This window comes from Aedes albopictus, chromosome 2 (genome assembly GCF_035046485.1).
Source record: "Aedes albopictus strain Foshan chromosome 2, AalbF5, whole genome shotgun sequence".
Classification (NCBI taxonomy): Eukaryota; Metazoa; Arthropoda; class Insecta; order Diptera; family Culicidae; genus Aedes; species Aedes albopictus.
This window is the reverse complement of record NC_085137.1, coordinates 122,583,744-122,604,117: the sequence shown is the minus strand read 5'-3', so window position 1 is coordinate 122,604,117 and position 20,374 is coordinate 122,583,744. Positions and strand designations below refer to the sequence as shown.

Sequence of the window (20,374 nt, the reverse complement as noted above, 5' to 3'; positions counted from 1 at the left end):
CGGTAGTGTTCCGGAACCGGTTCCGGGTGTCCTGCCGGAAGTGGCCGAATATAAAAGTGAACATAACCCATGCATGTGACACATCAAAGAGCGGCTTTTTCGATAAGCGTTGAATGGTAAGCAGGAAAGTAGTTTCAGACCATGTTTGTACCGGTAGTGTTCCGGAACCGGTTCCGGGTGTCCTGCCGGAAGTGGCCAATTAAAAATTGAACCAAAACCCATGCATGCGACGCATCAAAGAGCGGCTTTTTCGATAACCAGATGAACGGTAAGCAGGAAAATAGTTTCATACCGTATCTGAACCGGTTGTGTTCCGCAACCGGTTCCAGGTGTTCCGCAAGAAATGGCCAATTAAAAAAGTGAACCAAACCCATGCATGCGACGCATCAAAGAGCAGATTTTTCGATAACCAGATGAACGGTAAGCAGGAAAATACCTTATCTGAACCGGTTGTGTTCCGAAACCGGTTCCAGGTGTCCCGCCGGAAGTGGCCAATTAAAAAAAGTGAACCGAACCCATGCATGCGATACATCAAAGAGCAGCTTTTTTGATAACCAGATGAATGGTTAGCAGGAAAAAATTTCATACCTTATTTGAACCGGTTGTGTTCCGGAACCGGTTCCAGGTATCCCTTCGGAAGTGACCAATTAAAAAACTGAATCAAATCTATGCATGTGACACACCACATAGCAGCTTTATCGATAACCAGATGAACGGTAAGCAGGAAAATAGTTTCAGACCATATCTGAACCGCTTATATACTAACTGACGAAGTTGAAGGGGTGAATCCAACTGAATGCGTCTGGCGATGACCGAAGAATAGCAAGTCGAAACGCGTAACGCTTAACAAGCTGTTTCCAATATTTGTCACCGATAATTACCAATCAATCCACAAATAACATACCTGAACCGGTTGTGTTCCGGAACCGGTTCCAGGTGTCCCGCCGGAAGTGGCCAGTTAAAAAAGTGAACCAAACCCATGCATATGCAACATCAAATCATCAAAGATGTTGGATTATCAGATAAACGGGCAGCAAGAAAATAGTCTCTGACCACACCTAAGATTACCAGCAGTGTTACAGAAATGGATGCATCGCTGAAATTACGAAGGTGAACAAAATCAATGCAAGCGATAAATATGCGTAAAAGAACAAAATCTTAATAAAAATTAAAGCGATCTTGTCAAATCACACCATTTTAGATTCCTGAGACGTAATTATACAGTAGGAGGAATCAACGATGAATGGGGAAATTTTAATTTTATAGCATCAATCCCCTTTTGCGATTGAAATTACTACACACAATTTTGATGCAACTGGTTGAGCCCTTGCGCTCTGTCACACGGTTGGAATTTGAATGGTTTTTTTTTCTATGAGAAATTTTACTAGCTCGCACTTTTTTGTCAAATTTTACATAAATCTTATTTTATGGTTAAATATATTTTATTTTATGGTTAAATAAAGGCTAAAGTGTGCAGAAAAAAATTTGCCGATATATCTTGATAATGATCGGCATCCAGTGCTAGTGAAGGTGGTCAAGCAGTCAACTGAGAGGTTTGATATTTTTCAGCTCTGCTTATACGTTTAACATGATACATAACTTCGGAATATGAGCCATCAGTAAGTTTCCAAATTCGATTATGGCTTCGATATAATTGTTGCTTTTCTGAATAAGGCTGACACAAATTTCGATTTTCTCTTAAGTCAAGAAGGGTCCCCCTAGGAAATTTTATTCGGAATTCATCATTTTGAGGAAGGGCACAAATAAAGAGGGGAGATCGGGGCATAATGGACACCCGGGGCGAAATGGACACCTCTATTTTTGTCGAAACCGTTGACTTTTATGCTGTACTTTTAATGTATAAGTGTAAAGAAACAAGTCATCGTTCTATTTTTCAAAAAGTACCATTCATATGCCTCCAAAATAACCTAAATATCATTGAAATTGAAATATGTCTTTCATATGGTGAAATTCTTATAATTTCAACACAGCAGCATATAAGCTACTACGAGTGTTTGAGTGTGTCCGCCATAAAAACAAGTGAATTGCTACCTTATCTGCATGTATACGTAGATTTAGCAATGGATAAAGTATTTTATTTGTGATTAGAATTTACTCAAAATAGAAATTTCAATGTTGTAGTTGATTTGGGGCGAAATGAACACTGGCAACTACGAATGGATGTACGCGCATTGCATACTCTTAGGCGTTTAAGAGTGTTTGGAAAAAAAATCAATTGGATTATTTTAGCCTAAAGTATATTTAATTAACTTTGATGTTATGTAAACTTGTCTAAGATGGAGTATTTTATCTGTGGTATCGATCTCCGTGGGCAAATTACTTAACTGATCGATGTAATCAAAAAGTTAGCATAAAATATGCAGGGATGCCCCGATGAGTGTCCATTTCGCCCCGTACCTTCACTGCCAGCCCTAAAAAACACACGATTTACAATTAATTATTTCTTCACAATAAAGACATTCTACCTGCTGTAAATGATTGAAATACGTAGGAAACAAACTGAAGTTGTAAGTCAACTGATAATATGTTAAGTTTTACTCTGTTATCAGGCCTAACGTACTCATTTGCTTAGGGTGTCCATTATGCCCCAAATCCCCAGTCCTCCAGAAATTTTCCTACCAAATCCGATTTTTTCATCAAATACATTAATTATTTATCAACTCTACTTCTCCATTGATAAGTCAACGAGCACTGCGACAAAAGAAAATTTGATATGTTCCGTTCTAGAGTATTCTCAGAACTCAAGAACACTTCGACTTATGACTCTTGAGTACATATTCGACGAGAAAGGCACTATCACCACTAGGTGGATTAATCTGGGTTTTAACGATTCCCTATCATGTAACCTTCAAAGCACAGCACTAGATTTGAATGAGCTCTTTTTGTAGCTCTAGTAATAAAGCTTTTAATGCAAGTACTTTGCGAACATTTGTCCCATATTTGGGGAAAAAGTCGCATATGGTAAAAGATAGTGTATGGGACAAAGTCCATTTATTTTAAGTTAATTCATGTTTATCCTTTCACTATAGCAACAAAACGTGTTTTTTTTAATTTGGATATCAACATCATCATTCGTTATCTTAAATCGATTTAAACGTGATTTGGTTGAAGATACTTTTTTATTCGTGATCTTACGAATCCCTTTTTTTGAACATCTCTACATTATTATATTTTACTTGAGGGCCGAATTTTTGATGTTTCCAAAATATTTTCTTTGCTCATCTAGCATTTCAACAACAATACACTAAAAATGTATGCATTACAAGCAAAAATTCTCTTCTAGTTATGATAATAGCCGCTTCGATCGCTCACCAGTATTCTTCACCATTCGCCATTCATTCATTCGCGTGCGATCCAAACTGCGACGAACAGCAACGAATATCCATGCCAAACAATTTGCGCATCGCCTCCCACTGGTGATGGGGTTGCATGTTTGATCACGACTATCCGTTTGCTGCATCTTTCTCGATTCGCTTCAGCAAAGAGGAGTGAATATGAATGGAGTGAGGCGAATATACCGATCCTTGCTTAAGGCCAAGTTTTCATTGTTTGAGTTTAAAACAGCGTTTCTCAAACTATGGGTCGCGACCCACTGGTGGGTCGCAGGCTGATTTTTGGTGGGTCGCGAAGGCTTGGGCAATATTGTAAAAAATGCCTTAATTATCTTATGCCAGCTAGCCATTGTGTAACGAGCATGAGCATGATTGACCGCCCGCGGTTGCTCCTCTGTTATTGCAAGGACAACTGCATTTACACAAAGAACCAACTGATGATGCTTGGGATTAGCTTTCTCTTCATTGTGTAAATACTGGAATCCCAATACTTTTCAATAAGCAATACCAGCGCCGTCCGCGTCCGAATGCAGGTCAATTGAGGATAGGGAAGGAAGTGATGACGTGATTCTCGCTTAGGCCAATAACCGAGGAATTCTCTGCGTTACTACGAGAAATCACTAGGAGTTTGGACAGGGGAAATGGAGATGTGTTGAGGATTTTGTCGTGGTAAACGAGTGTAATGTTTTGAAATCGCGATTAATAATGCGCTCGCGAAGAAATACCCTTCTAAACCTTGGACGACGAACGCGATCTTTTGTGCCTCAAAACTCACCCTACATAAGTTATTCATTCGCAACTAAAGAGAACACAATGCTAAACACCGACGCATCTGTAGTTTGCGTTTCCGCGCGAGACAATGCTGAACGCGATCAATTCACAAGTATTAACCAAATAATACGTGATAAATAAATCAGAAAGATCTTACCGCAAGGTTCGCCGTCTACCTTTTACCGACCCTCTCTTTTTTCAGAAATTCATGCAACCTTTATTTGAGTCAAAACATTTATTCATTTGGACTAAAATATTACAAATGTCGACACCGAAGATGACGAACCATTCAAATTTTTGTGTTCATGCAAAAAATTAAAGGAAATTATTTATTATCAACTAAATGTGCATTTGGAACTAGCGCCGACACATGACGTGACGAACTTTTCAATATTTGTTAGATAAATACACAAAAACCAGAGCTGCAGCATCTTCCACTAACTGGCCTCGAAATTACACTGAACTGCTACAGCAACACACGGGTACGACGATGTGCACATTCAAATTGTCGACGACAACGCGCCCGATCCGAATGAAAAAAGCGGCACTTCCTTTGCCTCCAAAAACACACTAAACCGCCTCGTACGAAGATGAGTACGCACACAGGACGACGACGCGATGCAACGACGAACCAAGGCGGGCTGAAATGTAATCCGCTGCTGACATCACACGACCGACTCGCACAAAAACTAGTTTTTTTTTTCTCTAAAAGCACGCACACAGAACGACGACGCGATGCAACGACGAACCAAGACGGACTCACATGCAACCTTTACTATTGAGTCAAAACATTTATTCATTTTGACTAAAATATTACAAATGTCGACACCGAAGATGACAAACCATTCAAATTTTTGTGTAAATGCAAAAAATGAAAGAAACATATTTATTATCAACTGATTGTGCATTGGGTACTAACGCCGACACGTGACGTGACGAACTTTTCAATATTTGTTAGCCAGAAGCAGAGCAGAATTGTATAGATCCTTTAGCATTAATTTTTATTATTATTATTATTATTATGATAAAATGGAAAGAGCTCACCAATAAACATCCTTCGAAGTGTCCAGTGCGTATGTGCTACAGCATCTTCCACTAACTGGCCTCTTCTCCGAAATCACACTGAACCGCTACAACTACACACGGGTACGACGATGTGGACATTCAAATTGACGACGACGACGACGCAGCCGGTCCGAATAAAAAAGCGGCTTTTTCACTTTGCCTCAAAAATCACACTAAACCGCCCCGTACGAAGATGAGCACAGCCAAATCTGCGACGACGACGACGCGGCAGGCCCAAAATGAAAAAAATGGCCTCTTCACTTTGCCTCCAAAATCACGAAGATGAGCACAGTCAAATAGACGACGACGACGACCGAATGAAAACGCGGCCTGTACACTTTGCCTCCAAAAACTCACTAAATCTCCCCGTACGAAGATGAGCAGTCAAATAGACGACGACGACGACCGAATCTATGCCAGCTAGCCATTGTGTAATGTACAAATACTCCCTTGGAAAATCGACAGTTATTTTTAGAACAGTGATTTCTCTTTGTTGCTACTCAAAATTTTGTATTATAAGTCTTAGTCTAGATTACATTTAATATTTGCTGTCCTGTCTGTATTCTGATATCGATTCTGAAACTAGGAGTTTTCAATCAAAATCATTTTTTTTAGTTGTTTGCAGTTTCCATTGTCAGTTAGATATTTACATACCAAGTTCAGCAGTTAAAACATCAAAAAAAAAAAATAGATTTATCAAAACCAGCAAAATATTACCAAACTTCGACAAGAAACCTAAACTTTACCGAACTTAAGTAAAGGTTAACTTCGGGAAAATTCGGATGAGTATCGAATATCGATAATCCAAAATTTTGCAGAAATCAGAACACCTGAAAAATGATTGCAATAAAAATATAAATAAAATAAGTGTGTATGAAAGATGTAACTAAAAATTTCAAGAGTCAGATTTTTTTTTTTTTTAATACAGATTAAAAAAAAAAAAGAGTCAGATGAATCCATCCAGCAGAAATATAATTCTTGTGATAAAATTGAACTTGATGTCTCATGTTGTCATTTTGTAGCAGATTTTAATGTTATGCAGTAGTACAAAACTGCTACTACAACTTCAAAGAATTTGTAAAAATATTTTTTGTTTTGTTTATTTTTAAAATATTTTTAAAAGAAAACCAAAAACCTGTTTTGTAGTGCTCCTTGAAACCAGACATGATTGGAAACTTGAAAACTTATCTCAAATTCTTTAGACTAAGAGTTTACCGAAACTGGACACTTGGGTACCTAAATATTACTTAGACTTTCAAAAAATAAAAAAATAAAAAATAAGCAGGAAGTGTACAATAGTTAAAAACAGCTTTTTAATACTTACGTAACGTAAGTTGATCCAAAGCCTATGGAAGTGATAAGATGTATTTATTTCAGTCTAAATTTACAAAAATGACGTATTTTATGAAAATACGCTCTGGTGGGTCGCCAAATTCTTCAAAAGTCGAAAGTGGGTCGCAAGCTGTAAAAGTTTGAGAACCCCTGGTTTAAAACATTTTGAGATTAAATTGAAATATTTTAATTTTTAAATATTCTTTGGGAAAATTTCATTTTTCGTATTACTTTTGGAAAAATAGTGCTAGTGTTCAATTCCGCACAATTATTTTACGATGATAGAATGGTTGGGGAAAATTTTTAAATATGTAAATTGTAGCTATTTTATACAAAAGAAACAATGACCTCTTTGATGTCACCAAAACATAAAATTTTAGATGATAAAAAAGGAAATACGCTTCAGAGGACATTATAAATTATTTTCAGATATGCCAAACAATCCTAGCTATCAACTATAAAAAACAAAAAGGTTCTCTTTTAGAAAGTCAAAATGATTGACCTATTGGAGACTGTGAGAATAGAATTGTGGAGCCAAAAGTGAAAAAAGTTATTGAGGAAAAAAAACACTTTCAAGGGGCCGTCGATAATAAAAACCTAACGTATCTTTAAAACTACCGGAGTTACGAACTTGGCGTCTTCGACAAAGTCATTCAGAACAGCATTTCCTACAACTCTTGTGAAGACATCAACCTTGTATCTTGAAAAAATCAAAAAGTAAAAATTCTCTCTCACTTTTAGGGGGATTGATCATTTTTACCAACAAGTTAAAAGAAGAACGTTATTGTACTGAAAAGCTTCCACGAAGACACCATGATGCTAAACGGCATGGTTAATTCAGCAATTGTACCATATAGTAATTGGATTCTTTGCGTTCAATATAAGAAATCTTTAAAACAGTGATCCTCAGCCTAAATGTCTTTGCGGGCCAAAATTGAATTTTGAAAAGCGACTGCGGGCCGCAAGTCATTTAAAGGTTTTAAAACATGGTTTAATGACTGTAATATTTAGGTTTTGTAGTTCTTTGTATTAAACATGTTGAGCAAATTATTTTAGACTAGTTACTCAAAACTCATACGACAAATAAGCAATAGCGTTGCTGGCTAGAACAACATGGACCTTTTAAGAATGTTGTAGATAATTTTACAGTACAGAAGTCCTAGAAACGAACATGGATAAATTTCTTATAAATCCTCTGGATCCAGTTTTGACAAATTTCCGAATGAAGTTTCTTACTGCAGCTTATGATTTTTCTGAGAAGTACATATATCGAACCCCTCTATTTAAAAAAAAAATCTTGGAACTGTGTCCCAAGTTTTTGGGGACTTTTCGTGGATTTTGAGAAATTCAAGAATGCTTTGTAGCGATTTCAGGATTCTCGGAAAAAATCCGAAAAACTGCCTGGAGTTACTATTGTGCAAATCCTTGATAACTTTTTTGAAGTTTTGCTTGTGAAGTTTCTTAGGAAGGCAATGAAGAAAAACCTGCAGATATGATTTTCTGAGCAATGTGTGCAAGGATTTGTAGCCGATTTAGAATAGATATTCAAAGAGGAATTCCCAAAAAATACTGCTAAGGGTATGAATAGTATCCTACCCAAACCCTGAAGTTTTTGACGAATTCTGTAAAATGTTTTGGAATATTTGAAATTACTGGAAGAAGTGCTGCAAAAATGCAAAGTATATCGAATACAAGGAATGTTTTCGCCTATAAAAACAAAATGAACATAATTTTAATTTTATTTTCGTAAAATTAAACAAATTACCAATCACGAATTCTGCCAGAAGTCCAAAATCCATGGCAGGGAACCTGTAAATTTAGCCTAAACTCATTATTTAAGCGAAACACACCGTTCTTAACAACATTTCCGAATATTTTCGGAACAAAATTCGAAAAACTGGTCTTTTGCAGTTTGTAAAACATTCAAAAATCTTAATTCATTTGATAAACTCTCCAGGATATTGGCAAAACCTCAGTAGTTAATATTCATTCTCATGAAAGTTCTAAAATATGGTGAAATTTCTGATTTTCGTAATGGGATCCATGAGTGGGCCACTTTCTAATACATTTCAAAATCAGTTCGCGGGCCGCACAAAACCTTGTCGAGGGCCGCATGCGGTCCACGGGCCGCAGTTTGGTGACCACTGCTTTAAAACATCATTTCGTAAAAACACCGTTTCTCGAGAATGGCTTGACGGATCTTCATAAAATTTTGTTGGTAGTTGCACAACCCCTAAAGCGCTGTGGTCAACCTTTTCCTTTTTTGATATCGTGCATTTAGCCGAAATGGCGATCGAAAAACCTCGGAATTTTTGGATTTTTCAAAATTTCAAATCAATGCCCCTCCCCTCTCCCAGGAGGGGGAGGGTCAAAACTTCAGATTTATGAGTTTCTAGTCGGGAGCAATCAGAAATGGTGAAATTTGGAGCTGGGCAAAAAAATTGTCGGACCGTGTTATTTTATGTGAAAAATAAAGTATTTTAGCAGATTTATCAGTAAGTTTAAATTTCAATGTACTGGAAAACCACTAATTTATAAATCTTTAAAATGGACGTTGTTCTTGAAACCTGTTCGGTTCCAACGTAAAAAAGTTATGAAATCGGTTGAAAAACGGTCAAGAAATGTCTTGTCAAAGTTGGACTTCCGACTTTTTTTTTCGAACCCCTGGTAGTTCGCGGGAGCTATCACCCCGTCTGTAGTTAATAACTAAGATCTTCATCTGCAAATGCAATAGCATCAAACCTATACATGCTACTCGTAGCATACTCATTTGCATAAAATCACTAGTAACACTCCTCAAGCTTTCCTGGATTATTAACGTATATTAACAATGATAAAGAAGAATACGCCAGCTGGCACGTATGTAAATCAAGACAAGAGTCATTTCAAGTATATCAGTAGGTCAGCCCCAGAGGCACATTCTCCGCCATTTGAGAAATGTGTGCCATACTCAAGTGTATGCAGAGACGACAGACCGGGAAAGTTTTTCGGCATCGCAGTCATCAAACGCAATCAAACGACTAAATATCGTTCTTGATCCGACGTTTCGGTGTTTATTACACCTTCTTCAGGGAATTCCCTTAAGAAGGTGTAATAAACGAGAAACACAACAGTTAGCAACGGTAATCTTCAGTAGAAAATGTAACTAGTGGGCGATCCCTGTCCAGCACTGGCGATACCCCCCTCCTTCAACTGCCTCAGGGTCGGCGTACGCGCCGGACTATCGCGGTCAAGGAAACACTTAAACACGTTGAACACAAACCCACTTTATTGCAACTTTCACACTACAGGTACCTTTATTGACTACTTTCTTCCTGTCTACTACCTCTTTCTTGCTACTTCTTCACTCTAAGCGGGGCCCCTTTCTTCTTGCTCCGCTACTACCCCTTCTCTTTCGTCCTTCCTTCGGTGTCCTCCTTTGTTGTCGCCTTTCGTTGGGTTGGACGGCCGCTCGATGCAGTCCGAGTCGCGACTTTTGGCGTGACGTGTAAACTCTAGGACACGTTTTCAAAATGGCCGTACCTCTATCGTCTAACTAGAAGGCGGCTAACTGGCTAACGGCGGTCTATCCGGTCGACGGAGTGGCGTACTTGACGGTTGGGCCAAACTCCGGACCTTGGTTGGTTCACACAGCGTTAAGGCGTACTTTCGGCAATTCTCCGGCCAGGTAGGTACAAGGCTATTTTAACTATAGCAAAGGTAAGTACTAGCTTTTAGCTTAAGCCCAGGGTCCTATTGGGGAGGTTTTTGGCGGTTAATGATGGGGCTGGTCAGAATAAGGATTATATTCCCTACCTTACCTGGATGATATTCCTTAATTGCTTCTTCCACTTCGCACTTTCACTCGAATCATATGACAAATTCACTTTTACGATTTTCCTTCCAGAATAGTTTCAAAACTTAGCTTTTGCTTGGTAAGCTCACGTCTTGCTTTCTCGAGACATGCAACGTAATTGCCTGGGTTAGCGATGGCGGTTCATTCTCCAAGCCTTCGACCGTGCTGTAATCCGCCCATCATTTTCGCCCCATCATGGCCTTCTTTACACCACCCACTATGGCCGCCCACTAGGCCGCCCAACATGTCCTTCTGCGACGCCTGGTGATGAGTAGCGGAACTCTTAGCTGCGTTACATCACAGTGGGTGTTGGGTAGTGTACAAGTTCCGACATTTAAGGATTTCCTTGGTAAATACAAGATTACAACACAACGATAAACACAATCACGATAATCACACAAATCTTGGACACTTCAACACACCACGTGTTACCAAAACCAGGGACGGCCCTGCTCCGTGGTAGACCGCACACTTTTGCAGTTGAAGAGAACCAATTAAGGACATTCGTCCAGGGGCACTAAAAGCGATTGGCTGTGGATCGGGCCCAGTGGAGAAGAATTTTTGATTCAGTGTAGATTCCGCGGAGCGAATAGTAGCCCTTCAATATCTAATGTCTGAGATAATGGGAGCGCAGTTCACCTCTACCATGATGATTTCGAAATTACTCACCTCTACGATTTGCGAATACTGAGGTAAGGTTGACTTTTTTGAATTATTTAATATGGAGAGCATTTTCATGTTATAGTTATGTGCTTGCTGAACATTAAATGTCATCAAAGCATGCCAAGCTATGTTGCAAGAACAACTGACAAAGAAATGTGATTTTGTGAGATTATTACACAAAATCACATTTGTCAAGTGCATCTATTGATGCATAAAATTGATTTTCCCTAAAGGTTTCAACCCGTTACCCAACTAACAAGTGCAAGTCACAAACAAGCAAGCTTGTTGAATTGTTGCTTAACAATGGTAATGATAGCTGAACTAAAATTATGCTTTACACATTACTGTTTAAATGATTTTTCAATTGAGAAAGTAGTAAATGTTTGCCTTTCCTCATCGGTATCAACAATGATAAATTAAAACACTTTTCAAAAGTTTAACAAGAAATTTATTCGACAAGCATTGATTCCTTAACAAAAGAGTTTAACAAAACATTTGTCTGCATCTTATTATGCTGATGTATCGATAAGCATATGCTCCTGAACAATGTGCTTTTCACTTGTCAAATAAACACAAATTCAGCCCGTCATAGTTTGACTCGGAACTTTGATTGGATTATGGGATAAATCATGGCTAAAACTGTTTAGACAACCAAGTTATTAAAGGACCAATATTTTAAACGAGCGGTATTTAGACCCTTCTTATGGGTGTAAGAAGGGTAAAACACATTCATATCGCAATTAGTACGTCTGGAAACAATATTTCAATAAGGATCAACACTTTTTGGCCGCATTCGATATAAGTTTTCTCGCCGTGCGATAAAAATACTGACAGCGAAATCAGAATGGAAAACAAGTGTTTTGGGCTGAACAGCTGTTGAAGTATAAGGCGTTGTTCAGTTGATTACTGGGTTCAGTTCAGTTCAGTTCAGTTCAGTTCAGTTGATTGGGTGCTGCATCTCACCATCTCTAGGATGGCGCAGATAGGAAGGCATGCGGCTGGCAATCGACAGGTCTCGAGTTCTAATCCGGATTTAGGTTATTTTATATGTAATGCTTATTTCATAATAGGTGTTCTCAACATGAGAGCAAATAATTACTCTCGTGAGAGTTCAACATTTTTGAATTTTATTTTTCTCAGTCATTTTTGCCAAAGCTTAATAAGGACTTTCCTGTACATTTGTAAAACGTTTTGAACAACAAAAAATTAAGTTGTTGCACAACATGATGCTTTATAATTTCTTTAAATGTGTGTGAATAAAACCCGAACATAGGTTGTACGTGAAGATAATTCAAATGTTATTCATTATTATGATGAATTAGTTCGTCATAATGGTGCCTATTAAATGAGTGATTGTTAGTTGGGTAAAATGTAGTAAAATTCTAGTAGAATAGTGTTACCTTTATAGATTGAATAAAATGCGCCGTTTTGAGTTACACGCGACAAAATATAACAAATTAACAAGCTAAAGGAGCGCTAATTCATGGAAGTGAAGAAACAGCCAATAATCGCCTTCGAAAAAAGTTGCAAAATCATCCTCTCCCATGTCTGGAACATAGTAAGCTTTAAATATTACACACAAGAAGTTTAGGGCCAGATTATGGGCTATTTTTTAGCACACTTTGAATTTTATTTTGTCCTAAAAAACTGCACCAGAAAAAAAAACATGTCCAAAACTTCGCAAAAATGAGTATAGAATATGGACGCTCCACACAAAAGATACATCTTAAAATGTATAAAAAATGTTGCCGGAGACACACATATATCTCGTCACAAACACGTTATAGAATTTTTAAAAAATGAAACCCTTTTGGACCACTACTGTGCATGTGTTCATCGTGTGGCAGACATGAAGATACCCTATGCCGAAGGAACTCAAGGACATTTCCATAACAAGGAGTTCCTGGACCGACCGGAAATCGAGCCCGTCATCTTCAGCATGGTCTAGCTAAATACTTGCGTGCTCACCGCTTCGGCTGTATGGGCCCTCCCAAGTAACATTTTATAGTAAAGAAGAGGTTCTTAAAACCATCATAAAACCAAAATAAAAATATTAGGTTTTATGACGGTTTTCAAACCCTCTTCAATAATAATTGGTCATAAAAATGTTGCTTGGGCTAGATTATAACATCGATAGTTACATGCTTTTGGGCAAGTTGCAAACATGCAAAACCAGTAAGTTCTCCCATACTGTATTACATTCTAAGTGTAGAATTAGCTTTAGTTGAAATACGCAAAAATGAAAATCTATATATCTACACTACCCGTCATAAGTACGGACTCACAAAAAGTATTGCAACAATATTGCATCACCCTGACTCACCTCGATATCTCCAAAACCTGAGGACTTACAAAGATGCTGTCTTCAGGAAAGTTATTCAGAAGATCAAAAGCAACAACTTTTCTGAAGGCGGCATTTTTGTAGGTGTTCTGGTTTTAGAGATATCGAGGTGAGTCAGGGTGATGCAATATTGTTGCAATACTTTTTGTGAGTCCGTACTTATGACGGGTAGTGTATATATATAAAAATGAGTTAGAAGACCCTTTGAGGCAACATAACTCACGAACGAGTGAACCAATCAGGATGACTCTTGCATGGTTTGATTCGTATTCGTGATGGCTGTGTTTATATGTATTAAAAGTTACAAAAATGGACTGAAAAACAAGAAATATTGAGAAAATACTGAGATTTGTGTAAACTGGGTACAAATCAACATGACCGCAATGAAACCAATCTAGAGTGCTGTGCTGCAATGACCTCAACAGCTGTCAACCACCACAACTGGCAAGACAAAGTTTGCCGGGACAGCTAGTTTATATATAAAAATGAGTTTGAAGTCCCTTTGAGGCAACAAAACTCACGAACGGGTGAACCGATCAGGATGACTTATGCAGGGTTTGATTCGTATTCATGGTGGCTGTGTTTATAAGTAATAACAATTACGAAAATCAACTAAGAAAGTAAGAACATTGGTAAAGTACTGATTTTTGATGAACTGGGAAGAAAATCAACATGATCGAAATGAAACCAATCTAGAGTGCTGTGCCACAATGACCTCAACATTTGTCAAACCTTCACAGCTTGGCAAGACAAAGTTTGCCGGGAAAGCTAGTTAATAATATAATGTATTACATTCGTGCAGGAATAAACAAATCAACTATTGATAGAATTTGTGGATGAGTTATTGAAGACATCTATAAAAACAAATGATGGCGGAATTTGTCGCTTGACTAATATTTTGGAAAAAAGTCCTCATCGAAGAAGCTTTCCAAAAATCCCTACATAAGCAGGAAATGAAAAGAAATCTAGAGAAAAGTATTAGAATCGTAAAGAAATTGTTAAAAGAATTCCTGGACAATATTCCTAAGACGAAGTTTCCTGCGAAGTTTTATGTTTGTTATGGAAAGGTTAGATCAACTTTCTTCAGATATCTATAGAAGAAGGAATTGTGGTAAAGCTAGGATGTAAAATATGTAAACAATAGCAGTACACATTTCAAATTAAAAAATATTACAAAAGTTTTATAATTCTATGAAAAATAATCGAAATACAGTCGCAGAGCAAATGTTACATCCAATCATCGTTGAAATAGTTTCTGGACCAATCTCTGAAAAAATAATCAGAATCAATCTTTGAGACAGTCATAAAGACATCTTTAAAATAGTTCTCAAATAAAATATTAGCATAAATTTTTGGAAAAATTTTGAAAGTGTTTATAAAAAGAAAGTTCAAAAGTTTTGAAAGTGTAAATTCGTAGGGTATCGCGCCACTTGGGCGGTGGCTTCTATATTCGTCTGTTTTCCACTATAACTCAGTCAATTTTGAACCAATTGACTTGAAATGTTGTACACGGGTAGATAATATACCTATCTCACTACATTTCAAAAGTTGCGTTTGGTTCTGGGTGAATTCGTCTAACATTATTAACCCTAGTTGGATGTTGAGGTCGATATGACCCATATAGGCTCACTCAGCGTGCACTGTAGCATACGCTATAGTGGTGGGCCTAGCTTAACATCCTAGGATGTTTAAATCATCTTTCATCCTGATGTCACTCTTTTGTGATACTTTAGAATCAAAAATATTTTTTATTTATTTCAACTAAAGATATGCACGCATCTTCACAACTGAGCAGTTTTCATTTAGCGCAGTGGATTCCAACAGTGAAGCTTCCAGATAAACTGGTACCCAGTGTCAGCTTTGTCAATGGTGATTTCTAGTCTTGTCCAGTCTAGTCTGCACACACACAGCCATTCATTGAAAGAATCCTGGAAAATGATAGAATCGACTACTTCTACCATTTTTTTCTTATCATTTTCAATGCTTGCAGCACATCGAAAATGCATTACACAAGCATGAAGCGGTCAGGCCTGCTGTGTAGCGTTATTGATTCTACAATAAAACCATTAGGCGGGGATGAACATCTCGTATCAACCACTCAGTTTAATATAGAAAGTCAACCACGCGAAAAATCAGTGGGAGTGACATCGCTAAGAAGGTTTATGTCACCCCTTTAGTCCTTGGAATCCTGGGATGGAACACAGGTATTTAATCCTTGTGCTTGTCCTTGTACCTAAGCTCGCTCTCTGAAACAAAACACCGGTTTCTAGGGGTTGGGGAGCTGTAACGTAACGAAATCAAGTTCCTTAATTTATAAACCATTACGTTGCTCCAAAAGAAAAGGAAAGCAAATAAAATAATATGCTGCCTGAGCCGATAGGGTAGCGAACCACTTGGGCAGCGGCCGGTATTTTGGGTACTCTTCTCTATAACTCAGTCAATTCCAAACCAATTAACTTGAAATTTTGTACACGGGTAGATACTATACGTATCTTATCGCGTTCCAAAAATTGTGTCAATTGGTTCACAATTGGCTGAGTTATAGCAGAAAAGTGCCCAAAATAGGACCCCTGCCGAGATGGTTCCACTTCCCTATCACTAATTCGCCAGAAAACTTTGTGAAAAATCGCCATTATTGCAACATCGTCCTCCGAAAGATTTGCTGCAGCTTGTCCCAAAAAATACCACTTTGGTGCCACGGCACATCTCTTCCCTATGAATAGCTAACGGGCCTGCTAGAATCACTCGCGAACTAGTTATAACACACATCAGTATCAGCATAAAATACTGATACAGGGGGGTGGCCAACATGTTTGGGACAGGCAACTTTTTTTCTCTCACAAAAAAGTTCAACATGCTGCAACTTTTCATAAAGTGTATTAAAATTTCTCCAAGTTTGACTGTTTGTTAAGCTACTATATGTGCATCATTGGTACAAATTTGAGCCCGATTGGTTAATCTTTAGCGAAGCTAGAACCGTTTTCGTAAAACACTATTTTTTAGACATCTAATTTTTGAGCTGTCATATCTCGGAGACCAGTTAACCGAATTGAATGAAATTTTGTACGTTTATCAACAATATATTAATGCTTGAAAATCCTTTAAGACATAGACATAGGTACTTTTCAAACGTTGAAAAAGATTAACCCCCTCAACTCAACTATTCATCCATCAGCACGGGTCGCCTGACACCTTGGATTGGGGTTACCTGTTTGGTGGACTTTGACCCACGGACCAGGCGGTCCGTAGTGCGTAGCACCAGTAGCGGAAACATGTTTACAAATGAATCGCTCAACTTTGTCAGTGCTGGTTCCAAAGTAAAACTGTAATTCGATTGCTCAATTTTTCTTGATAGAATATTGGAATAGATTTCGATTGCGAATTCTATTTTCAGCATATCTGTATACATACCCTCACAATCTTCTCAACTAGCAAAAACTCCCCCTGATTGTGGAAATGCAGAGGTATTCTCGGTCTCTAATAATCACAACAACCATCACATTCGAACATTTCCTACCCATCACAACTGACTATAGGAACTAGTCTGACGGCATGATTGATTAGAAACGTATGAGCTGCTATAATGGCACTTTTAGAACAAGTGAATAGTCCCATATGAATTCGGTTCAATGTATACAATGTATACACACAATTGGCTTTGCTTGTTCCTCACTTCATAGTCCTAGATACTAAGCCGGTTATTTCAAGACATTCATCATTAGTTCAACTGGTTTCTGTGATTACGAGATAGATTCGTTCAAAAGATTTTAATCACTAAGTTTCCTTTTCGCCATAGTTCACTTTATTAGTTTGTTTGTCTACGGCTTAATGGTGATAATAGAAAATCGAAAACATACCTGATTTACTCGCGTAGCATTCATCATCTAGTTTGCCACATGGTACCGATCTGCAGGTTTCCAAATCGGAACATTCCTCACAAATAGGTACACGATCTGTATTACATCTGGCCTCCGCACACGATTTTAAACGAATAATTATATTTGGGTTACCCAGACATCCACGTTCTACAAGACCTTCTCTATCTAAAAAGTATGAACGATTAAGCTTAATTTGTCTTCACTTTAAAATTATTCCACCGTACTTATGAAAATGGCACAATTATCTGGAATTGAAATTGAACCGCAAGAAACAGTTGTCTCGAGGCCACTTACTTCCTCTGGACAATCTGTACACCTTATACAAATGCGTTGTTGAGCTTGAATCTGATCAAAACAACTCAACATCAATATGGCAAACCACCACGCACTAATCACTTTCTTCGAGTGGCGCATTTTCATGTCAATGCTTCTGCCCGATTGCGCGCATTAAAATATTCGTACCAATCCACCTGGCTAATAACTGAATTTGGAACTGAATTGTCTGCGCTATCACACTCTTTTATAAGTTACGGCTAATCTATCAGGCCAAACTTATAGACTGTGCCCTCGCATTATCCATTGATTAGGGCATACCGCGTGTTATCGGGTCGCAGTGTATAATCTATGCACACGCACACAGGAGTAAATGGGTCGAATCACGGCCGAATTATTTATTGCACCAAGTGGACTCAAGCATTCTATATAGTATTGACTTAACAGGGGTTGTAATACCTTAGTGACCCGATTTTGTCTACCCATATTTGGAACACAACTTTGCTCTCCTTTTTTCACAACACTTTGCCAAAATCGTTTTATTCCTAGGGAAGTGGATCCATCTCGACAAGGCTTCTATTTTGGGCACTTTACTGCTATAACTCAGCCAATTTTGAATCAATTGACATATTTTTGGAGCGCGGTGAGATACTTACAGTATCTAGCCGTGTACCAAATTTCATCACAATTGCTTCGGAGCCAAAAACTGCCCAAAATACCAGCCACTGCCCAAGTGGTTTGGTACTCTATATGTTTTAAATTTCAGTAGAAGTTTGATGAAAAACAATAATAATTTGGTTAAAACTTATTTTGTGTCAAAATTTGAAATCTGTATCTCTAGTCTAAGTGGTCGGAATTACTATATCTCTCCTAGTTTTCACGAGTTTCTGAAAAAAAAAACGTCCAGAGATTCTTAAAGAAAATTTTTCATCTCATACAATAATTGTTATATGAGAAGAAACAAATCTTTAAGAATCACTGGGAGTTTTTTTAGGACCTCGTGAAAGATTTTCTAAATGAAACCTAGGATAAATTTCAGCAAGGGTCCATGAATCCGGCTGAACGGGCTCATTAAGAAATTAAACATCAATGTTAATTTCTTTTCCCGATCAGCCTAGATAGCTGTGTAGTGTCGATAGCGGTTGTTTTGATTGGCTAAGAATAACCCAGCAAAAACACGATCGAACATATGATGTTGAATAGGATGCTGAAGTGGAGGCTTTACACACAGGTAAATGGAAGCATGTACGCATATGGCCAATACTTTAGCATCCTATATAACATCATATATGACTTTGTGTTAGCTGGGAACACTACGGACCACCTGTTCCAGTGGTAAGATTCTACTAAACAGGGCTGCAAAACGGTGAGTCGATAAGAAGAGCGTCCAACATAGCTCTGGTCCTCACAAGTTCCCACCTCATGCTTCCACGGGTCAAGCGATGACAAATACCGCCAGCTAAGAGTTGTATGCTTAGCTGGTAGTGCAGCCTGGGCACTGTTGTCCTTCTGACATCAGCTAGATTGAGGAGGTACGATCCGAGTGTCTGTTCACGAAGGCTGTAACAGCGTATGATCTGGCATCCAGCGGCTGAGTAAGAAATGCTGCATCACGACCAGCTAGATCCAAGGTGGTAGCCCCATCAGCGTGGTCGTCCCAGTGTTGGTTGGGACGTTAAACAGAACTGGCACGATGGCCCTCCGGCGAGACAATAAGCCACCCGTAAAAATCCCCATTGCGAATAACATAGGAGAAAATACGACTCGATACAATCGGCAAAGACCTACGCGACGAAATAAGGACTACGATTGAAAACATGGAACATGGAATTGCAAGTCACTAGGTTTCGCAGGATGTGACAGGATAATTTACGACAAACTACATCCCCGCAACTTCGACATCGTGGCGTTGTAGGAACTTTGTTGGACTGGACAGAAAGTGTGGAAAAGCGGGCATCCAGTGGCTACCTTCTACCAAAGCCGTGGCACCACCAATGAACTGGGAACAGGATTTATAGTGTTGGGCAAGATGCGACAACGTGTGATCGGGTGGCAGCCGATCAACGCAAGGATGTGCATGTTGAGAGTTAAGGGCCGTTTCTTCAACTACAGCATCATCAACGTCCACTGCCCACACGAAGGGAGACCCGATGACGAGAAAGAAGCGTTCTACGTGCAGTTAGAGCAAACATACGATGGTTGCTCGCAGCGTGACGTAAAAATCGTTGTCGGCGACATGAACGCGCAGGTAGGAAGGGAGGAAATGTACAGACCGGTAATCGGGCGAAACAGCCTACACGCCGTATCGAATGATAACGGCCAGCGATGCGTAAACTTTGCAGCCTCCCGTGGTATGGTAGCCCGAAGCGCCTTCTTCCCCCGCAAAGATATCCACAAAGCCACCTGGAGATCACCCGACCATCAAACAGAAAACCAAATCGACCACATTCTAATCGACGGTAAATTCTTCTCGAATATAATCAATGTCCGCACATACCGCAGTGCGAATTTAGATTCGGATCTCTACTTAGTCGCGGTATACATGCGCTCAAAACTTTCGACAGATATCACCACGCGTCGAAGTCGAACGCCGCGGCTCAACATCGAGCAACTTCGTAACGTAAAAGTGGCTCAAGACTACGCGCAGCAGTTAGCAGTGGCCCTACCAACGGAAGAGCAGCTTGGTGCAGCTACACTTGAAGATGGCTGGAGGGACATCCGATCCGCCATAGGTAGTACCTCGGCTACAGCACTAGGCTTCGCGACTCCGAATCACAGAAACGACTGGTACGACGGCTAATGTGAACAGTTGAAAAACGAGAAGAATGCAGCATGGCCAAAAATGTTGCATCCACCGTACGAG

At 38.9% G+C, this 20,374-nt stretch overlaps 1 protein-coding gene across 1 annotated transcript in view; it reads right to left on the bottom strand.

Moving 5' to 3' along the window:
- LOC134286192 (proprotein convertase subtilisin/kexin type 5-like) overlaps positions 1-17,908 on the bottom strand; it is a 29,340-nt gene extending 11,432 nt beyond the window's left edge. The window contains exons 1-2 of the mRNA XM_062847769.1: positions 17,463-17,908; positions 17,218-17,403 (exon numbers count right to left, since the gene is read on the bottom strand). Coding sequence (XP_062703753.1) covers positions 17,218-17,403; positions 17,463-17,658 — 382 coding nt within the window. The 5' untranslated portion in view covers positions 17,659-17,908. The remainder of the gene's footprint in view (positions 1-17,217; positions 17,404-17,462) is intronic.
- Positions 17,909-20,374: the final 2,466 nt, after the last annotated feature.